Genomic DNA, 9,105 nt, shown 5'->3' with positions numbered 1-9,105 from the left:
TGCAATTCCAATTGTAAGAGGCTACAAAATAGTTGAGACATTTTGGAAAATGCCTTTGTGCTTATTCCTGTGTCCACCAACCATAAAATTCTGAGGTTACCCATTTGGGTCAACATCTCTGTAGAGAGGGATAAGAAGACAAGAACAAAGGATTAGCAGACAAGGAAGGTCCAGGGCTAAAGGATACAAATATTCCTGAACCTGACCTGAGGATTCTGACACATGTCTAGTACACCAAGATGTACCAGGCACTAGTCATATACACATCCAGGAATGATTTTCCAGTCAATGAGGTGCAATCCTACCAACGAGCAATGATCCACCTAAGAAGCTTCAAGCTGTGGGCAATAGTTGCTGTCATCTCCCTTTTTAAGCTGTTTGGAATGAGTGCTCCTAAATCAAATGGCATTTCTACCTCTATATGGACAGTTTTCCTCCAGATTCACAGAAGGATTATGCTGAAGTTTATTCTACCTAGGTGCATTTGGATATTTACACTTGGATATTTACCTGTGGAGCAAATTAATTACAAGACCCACACATATACATGGGTTTAAAACTATATTTTAAAGCTAGAAAAGCAGTAATAATGAAACAAGAAATGTTATTTCCCCTGCCACATCACACCACCCCCACTACACTACTTTAAGTCATTAAAATTCTGATTGCCAGTTAAAAAAACATATTTTATTTGTCTCTGCTCTGTTCCTCTCCTGTTTCCTTTCTGGAAAACATATAAACACAGAAAAATGCCTTTTTTGTACCTGCAGTTCTGAGGATGGTTTCTTTCCCTCCCACTGGGACAACAGCCAAAAGTCCCAGCAGTGGTTGTCATGATACATTTGTCAGATGTCAACTAACCAATTAGAATAAAACACTGCTGATCCAATGAGAGCTTTGTACAACTTTTGTGTCATTCAAATGGTGGCATGTGGTGGGGGGAAGTGAAAACCTGTACTATTAACAAAACTATACACAGCTTTAAGCACGAGGCAGCAGAGCTCAAATTCCATCATCCTAGTTGAAGTGAGAGAAAGTCCAAGGAGCTGAGCTATGTCTGGTTTAGAAGTTTCAGTTGAATTGATAAACGCAATATTTCTAGATCTCTACACATCTGGTAGAGCAGGGGAGAAGAAAGCAAATGTAGAGATGGGATGTTCCATTTGCACAAAATTACATACTTTTCTCTCCGCCCAAAGACCAAAAGCTTAAAAATCTCCCTAAAATCTATGGGACTGATGGTTGAGATTTTCAAAGCAGCATTTCTAAGTTATCTCACTTTTGATGTCCCACTTAAGTATCTGAAAGGGGTCTGGTGTTCAGAGGGAACCCACAGTCTGGATATGAGACTCTTTCTATCTATCTGAAATGAGACTCTTTCTGCTATCAATAGTTGTATTCCGTAGAATAAAAGTACCTACATTCAATAACTACTTTTGAAACTCTCTGCATGCATTTCTAGGTCAGGTGGCTTCTCCTAAAAATTCCTCACTATTTGCAAATCTCAGCCTCTGCAGGATGTATATTCATGCAACCTTTTTAGCAAGTCAAACAATTCTGCAAGAATCCGGGCAAATTCTGATATTCTGTTCATATAAATAGGCATTAATATATGTTAATGTAATATATGGACTCAGTTGTTCTTGTTTTAGTCATCTGTTGAAGGTATCTCCAGTCCAGCTGATTATCTTAGACTCCAGCTGAGACAAGCAGGCACTGGGAGGGTGAGCATTTTTTCTTCTTTTCTTTTCTACTGCTGAGTTTTAAGTGAGTGCTCTATAGTGATATATTTTCTCCTAGAAATGCCTTTTCTTCTCTAAACAGACTCTTCCACAGGATGTCTACATGACAAATTAACTTGTCAATGTCTATGTTGTAGATGTCAACAGTGAACCTGCTAATGCTTACCCAAGGGTTTTATTAAAAAATTTTTGGTCCAACCCATGTGACATCTATAGGATGGATGTGGTGGAAAAAAACACTATCTTCTGATGAGAATCACCAAAAGGAAAATTTCATTACTAATGCATTGCTATAGCGAAGATCAGAGGATTGTTTTTCAGGATGGATGACAGAAAGAGAGCCAGTGAGATCAGAGGTTTCCATTTGGAAAGGCCAAAATCTCATCTCTGTTACATCCCTGGCGTACATCTGGAATGATTCCATTTAATTCAGTAGCACTGCTCTGGATAAACAGACAGTTGCATTTATCTCCACAGACTTGTCGCTTACAACGATGTGAATCACAAGTTGGAATCAAGGGAACTCTGCCAGTTTCATAAGGAGCAAGCAGGAGGAAACTCAGACTGTGAGCCTGTATTTCAGTCCATGCCTTTGCCACTGTGCTTTCCCAGTTCACTAATTTCTGCAATGTTTTCAGGTTCGTGCTGGATTTTCCCTCCCCTCCAGAACAATGCTTGCTGATTTTTAAAAAGTAACCACTGAGACACTCAGCTGGCATCTGACCCGAGGTGCTGCATGCTAAACAGCTTCTGTAACTAAGAGAGGAAAGGGTGTTTTCTGCTCTTTTTCTTCCTCTCCTTGTGTGAGATACTCCCCCTATATGCAAAACACAAGGACTGTTGAGCTCCGAAGGAAATGAATGCATTTAGGATTTCTGTTGTAATCATAATAATGACACAATTAAAACAACTGGCTTGTTTTTCAAGGAAATAAGCAATTTAATTTGTCCTGATGTCAAAAGAGAACACTGGGGCAAAGCACTGGTATCCCCAGTGGAGGAAGGGCCTTATGTGTTTTCCAAAAAGAGCAAGATAGGACAAGGATGAAAAACAACCTGGCAGAACAGCAAGCATTATGCAAATTTTGGTTCCAAGTATCTCTAATAAAAGGAGAACTTTAAATACGAGCCTAAATCTATTGCAAATGGGACTTGGGTACATAATGACATCATTCACATAGATTGAGGTTTTCAAAGGACCGTGACTGGATTTACCAACTGTTGCTTAAAATCCCTCACTCACCAGCATTTTTCCTACAGTGTGACCGATTTCAAACATAGCTGAAAAAAAGAAACATGGATCCTTTGGTACTTTTAGGGTGCACACCTTCCTACTAGATATGCCTGCTGCACTGTCATAGCAGTCAGTCTAACTGGATGGACAAGACCATCTCTGTGAGCAGATCTTCTTTCAGGTTATTTAGCAAAGAATGCAAGATCTTTGTAGATTTTTTTCCCACCAAAATATACCATTCAGGTAGAATCTATCCTCTTAAGCTCTTTCTTAAGTTACTGCATTTCCTAAATTTTATTTATTTACTTATTTTTAATGCAGAAGACTAAATGTGGGCTTCTGCCTCACTCCTACTCATCTCCCCAATTAGATTTGTGGAAAAATTCTTAAGAGGAGGATAAACTCTTAATTCCTTTTGAAAACTGGAGCTCAGCAACTCCTCCTGCAAATTTCACTCATCAGATATTTGCAATATTCTTGAGCTGAACTTAACACTTCTGTCTTTCCTCATAATCAATTGGAGAGGAGCAGGCAGTCACACATGCAATTCACCTGACAGCAGTTCTAAGATCAGGTAAGCCATATTTAACTGAGCAGGAGCCATTGGGTCAGCTGCATGTTAACAGATATCCTTCATGATTTCATCAGAGGAATAAGGACATCAATATTGTCTCAATGACGATACAATAAATAAGTATATAAATAAATAAGAACTCCAGGCTGAACGCTTGGCTTAAGCTACTTCCAAACTCAAATCACCGCTGGAAATGGAAAGGGAAATTAATTCACAGAATCATAGAATGGTTTGGGTTGGAAGGGATCTTTAAGATCACCCAGTTCCAACCCCATACTATAGGCAGGGACACCTCCCTGAAGACCAGGCTGCTCACAGCCCCATCCAGCCTGGCCTTGGATGCTTCCAGGGAGGGGAAATCCACAGCCTCACTGGGCAACCTGCTCCAGTGTCTCACCACCCTCACAGTAAAGAATTTCATCCTAATATTTAGTTTAAATCTACCATTTTCCAGTTTTGGACCATTTTCCCTTGTCCTGTCGGTATACTTCCCTACAAAAAGTCGCTTCCTTGAGGCCCCTTCAGGTACTGAAAACTCTCCTCACAGTCTTCTCCAGGCTGAAGAGCCCCAGCTCCCTCACCCTATCCCTGCAGGAGAGGTGCTCCAGCCCTCTGAGCATCTTTGTGACCCTCCTCTGGACCTGCTCCAACAGCTCCATGTCCTTCTTGTGCTGGGGGCTCCAGAACTGGACGCAGTACTCCAGGTGGGGTCTCATGAGAGCAGAGTAGAGGGGCAGAATCACCTCCCTCGACCTGCTGGTCACACTTCAACCCAGCCTACAGCTGACCTTGTGGGCTGCAAGCACACATTGCTCGCTCATGTAAATTTTTCATCAACAAACACTCCCAAATCCTTTTCCTCAGGGCTGCTCTCAAGCTATTCTCCACCCAACGTGTATCTGTGCTTGGGATTGCTCTGACCCAGATGCAGGACCTTGCACTTGGCCTTGTTGAACTTCATGAGGTTGCCATGGGCCCACCTCACCAGCCTGTCCAGGTCCCTTTGGACGGCATCCCTTCCCTCTAGCGTCTCAACAGCACCACTCAGCTTTTTTTGTGTGTGTGTGCTTTGATCACTAGATTTCCATTTCCCCTTTGTCACTGTCCTGAAACGTGCTCTCACACCATGATACATACCCAGTGTCATCAAAGTGAAGCCTCAGCACTGCCCAGACAGTGACACAAATTGTCGGGGTGCCTGCAGAAGACAAGACAAGTGATGTCATTATCAGCCTAAAAACAGTCAGTACTCACAGAGAGCACTTCTTAGCAGCTCCTCCACTAAGGTTTTATTCCCTGAGAGCACTCACGGACCAAACAACACAACCCACTGAAGTCATTCAGAGCTCTAGAAACATCTACCTCAGTCAGAGGACAGGTGAGCCTTGATGGGAATAAAGTTGGTAACAGAAAAGAATAATGTTGTTTCAGATCATTACTGCTCAAAGCTCACGTCTTGCATTTTGATGCTTCAACAATAAAACATAGGCTGTGCTAAACAAAAGCAAAGACATCAGCTTCTGTGACTAGAGCTCCTATAATGTAATGTAATCCCTGTAATGATTGCAGATGCAATAATGGTATTATTGTACTCTTCTTACTCCTGTGTGCTTTTGTTGTAAATGAGTTGCATATGTTGCGTTTTCCCTGCTATTATAAATAAGAAATTTCTGCTTTACTTTCACCCAATAGAAATCAGTAGAGAGTAGTTTTCCCTCATTCACAGGAATTTTACTTCTTTTTTCTTCCTGAATAAGAATTAAAAAAAACAACAACAACAACAACAACAAAAAACAAAAACAAAAAACAAAACAAAACAAAACAAAAACTAAGAACAAACGATTAAAAAAAACACCAAAGCAAAACAAACCCAAACCTTGGGAACAAGAACGTTTCCTTTCTACTTCAGAGATTTCTCTCATCTTTAAAAAATACATTAAAACACAAATTAAACCAAAAATCCTCTGAGAAGCCTGGATTCATTTTCCCATCTGAAAGTACAAAAACGGTGTTTATTCAGTGGAAATATTTTAAAAAGTGAATGCTTTTTGCAGGAAAAGTGTGGATAAGTTGTTTCTCTCTTTTATGGCAAAGAAAATCAACTGGGAAAATGTCTGCATCTACTGAGGTACCATGGAAAGTGGTCATTCATTGGAGTACCATTGGAAAGTGGTCATTTATTGAGGTATCACTGGAAAGAGGTCATTCATTGAGGTGCCATTGGAAAGCAGTCATTTACTGAGGTACCAATGGAAAGTGGTCATTTATTGAGGTACCACTGGAAAGATAAAGCACCGAAAAGCAAACACAACAAAAGACCTTGGTAACTCCAGCACGCAGCAGTGAACAAGACTGTCATGAGCTGACAGGAACAATTATGCTTTATACATTCTGCAAAGCTGCATTGATGTCATGTTAATTAGTCATTCAGCTGGATCCGCTTAAGTGAGCCTTTGTCAAATCTCATATTCCCACTCTCAGACATAAAAATATCCCTGTTAGACCTCGGTGATGGATGAAGCCTTCCTTCTGTCACAAAGTGTACACAGAAATATTTGAAAAGAAAATGATGAGAAGAAATGAAATGATAGGCTCTGGATTGAAGAAATCATGCGTGTTGTAATTTAAATTGATGCCTGCTTTTCTCACACGAGAATACCTAGAAAACATTAAGGTCTTTGTGCACCTAGATGCATAATAGTAATAAAAAATTCTTTAAATATCAGGCATGAGCCTGACATGCTACACAGTGCATAACTATTTGCACTACAGACATTTTGTTGGTAGAAATTGATTTGCAAGTCTGAATTACACTCAAGGTCTCCAAAAAATGTACTTTAAAAAAACATATTTGAGACTTTGAACTATCTGCTATATGAATATACACGCACTCACTTTTCTTTAATCCAAGAGACATACACAGTCATCACAACCTTTTCATCTTCTGAGTAATATCTGAAAACAGAGAAATTCGAAGGGCTGCAGGAAAGAGATGCTCTTGCTGACTGAATTTCTGCCTTCAATAAGGAGCAGGAATTAGGAGGGATCTCCAGAGGAATCTTCTGTCTCTCCATCCAGTAAACTACCCAATGTGCTTACCACCATCTTGCATATTTAAGAGGGCAAAATTGGATCAGTGCAACCGTATGTAGTTCTCATTAATTACACACAGACAGTGACGTGCTCAGCACATTTTGAGAAACAGATAAACATCCAGATGCTGCAAAACACCGAGCTGCTGCCTGCTGCTGCTTCAATGCAACCATTTTCCTAGCAGCTATAAGCCAGGGGGCTTTTTTTTTGCCCTATGAGGGTTCAAAACATGAATCCAGAATCTGGAAGAGCTTCTGTTCTTGCAAAGCACCAACTGCTCCTTCTGTGTCTGGGGAACCATTACCCAACTTGAGATACTCAAGAAATAACAAAATACTGTACTTGAAAATAATAAAACAGCCCATGTTGGGAGGTTCTCCTAGTATTATTAATGGTTGTCATTTGATACTGCTTTGAATATGAAGTGGTATCTATAAACTGAACAGCCAGATCTTAGTTCCAGTATTCATCTTGAGTGTAAATTGTGAGGCTGCATGAAAGAATGAGTCCATCTGGGTAGCTTTTTTTTACAGATCGTGATTTTCCTTGTCAGTTAAGACACTGTGTTGCAATATCCTCATATCCAGATGCACTGACAGACAAGAAATTTGTGCAGGCTCAGCTAAAGTAACTCAACCACCGATACGTATCTGTTTTGCAAAGATGTACATTTTCTTTTAAAATTATCATATTTTTGTGTATCCATCCCCAAGCTCTCTAGGAGAACAACATTATATTTCAGCAGCAGTGTAATCAAACATCTGTGCAGAGCACAAAGGGAACTTTGAAAACCCTTCATCAATAATTCCCCAGCCTTGGAGTGCTATTTCTGATTATCTGTTCTTTCTACTCCATCCCTTTGCCCCCATTGCAGGGTGTCTTTGCCAGGAGTTGGGAATTTTTGGGTAGGCACGGGCGCCTCAAGAGGAAAAAAACAATGACACATCAACCAAACAAAAAAAAATCTAAGCAACGTCAAAGCAAAATGCTAACAAGCTGCAGGTCACTTGGAAGTCCATATAGCATGGAGATTCCATTTCAAAAGAAAACTCTTTAGGTTACAGGTTGTATGTAGATTTTATGCATGAATTTGTGTTGTGTTGTTGTTGTTTTTTTCCAAGGTAATGACAGAAACAGTGTTGTTTAAGTACAAATATGGAGTTCAACCTTCTTCAGGCATCTTTAAAATGAATTGATTTTTCTGCAAACTACCGTTTGCATTAACACGCTACCAGAATCAATTTACCTCCAGGAAACCACCATGAAAAGTAATCGCCCAGTTATCAACTTACAATCGATCTTCTGAAACAAATCTTACCTTTTCCCAACACTGCAAGTTTCCATTTGCCACCCAGGTATGAGGGGCATATGTGGGTACCCTTTGAACATGCTTTCAATTTCTCTACTGGGTGGGAGAAAGGCACAAAGGAAGTCTTAGAGAATGGACAAGACTTAGTATTTCAGCCTTGGTTAAGCTGGAGAACTTGGTATTAAGTTCATATCTTGCAGAAGGCAGTTCTGAACTGTGGACTAGACATCTGCAAGTGATGTGATGTTCTCCACGTTTCAGCCCAAGTCTATCTAAATAAGCACAGCACGGTTTGGCTTGCAGGGCGCTTCTAAACAAAGACTTAACCTGCACTTTGGATCTGTATACAGGAACATTAGATGGTTCATTCACATGCCTGCCTTCAGGATAAAGAGATAGGTTATACACAAGGAATATCACCTACCCCAGCCAATAATGGTGTACCAGTAGAAATACCTCCTCTCTGGGAAGAAGGTTTCTACCAATAACGTGAAAAGGTACAGCCCCTCAATGAAAAGCCAGAAGTAGTTGGACATGACACAGTAATGAAAAAACACCATCACTGCTTTGCATTCCACCTGCAGAGAACCAAGGGGGAAAAAAAAAAAAAAGTTATTTTCAAGTTCTTTTGCCTGCGATTAGCAGAGAAAATGCTTTCAATCTCCCCAAATCTGTTAGGAGGAAAAGAACACAGCTGAGACTACTATTACACACTTTTAACAGTAAAGTTTTAAAATCCTGAAAGGAATGTCAAGGGCCACTTAGAGGGAAAAGCTTTGAAGGGTAGGTGGCCAATTTTACCAGTGGGAGGTGGCCAGCAGACAGCTTGAGAGCCTCTTGCATTAGTTGGGAGTTTGTGCTGGCAATGGGCTTTAATTGCCAGATTGGAGCTCCCTCCCAAGTATTAAGTGCAGACAAGAAAAGAATCCAGTTGTGCACTAAGGAACCAAAGGAAGGAGGTGAAAAGGAAGGAGGAATGTGGGAAGCCCTGAAAAGGATCAGGAGGGATGCATCTTCCTGTGTGCACACTTGAGAATTGCATTTTCTGGCATGGTCACTCAGAAGTGAACACATGAAAGTGTTCACATAAGTGTAAAGAAACCAGAGCAGTCTGCTGTGCAAAATGATAGAAACTTTCATTCATTCACTGGGGG

The 9,105-nt window shown here is 40.5% G+C and overlaps 1 protein-coding gene across 7 annotated transcripts in view; it reads right to left on the bottom strand.

Moving 5' to 3' along the window:
• The window catches only part of LOC100548490 (pituitary adenylate cyclase-activating polypeptide type I receptor), a 128,367-nt gene that overhangs the window by 24,539 nt on the left and 94,723 nt on the right, over positions 1-9,105 (bottom strand). For all 7 annotated transcript variants that reach the window (XM_010712227.1, XM_010712228.1, XM_010712229.1 and 4 more), the window contains exons 10-11: positions 8,376-8,529; positions 4,687-4,747 (exon numbers count right to left, since the gene is read on the bottom strand). In XM_010712227.1, the coding sequence (XP_010710529.1) occupies positions 4,687-4,747; positions 8,376-8,529 (215 nt within the window). The remainder of the gene's footprint in view (positions 1-4,686; positions 4,748-8,375; positions 8,530-9,105) is intronic.

This window comes from Meleagris gallopavo, chromosome 6 (genome assembly GCF_000146605.3).
Source record: "Meleagris gallopavo isolate NT-WF06-2002-E0010 breed Aviagen turkey brand Nicholas breeding stock chromosome 6, Turkey_5.1, whole genome shotgun sequence".
NCBI lineage: Eukaryota > Metazoa > Chordata > Aves > Galliformes > Phasianidae > Meleagris > Meleagris gallopavo.
This window is presented reverse-complemented; position numbering and strand designations above follow the sequence as displayed.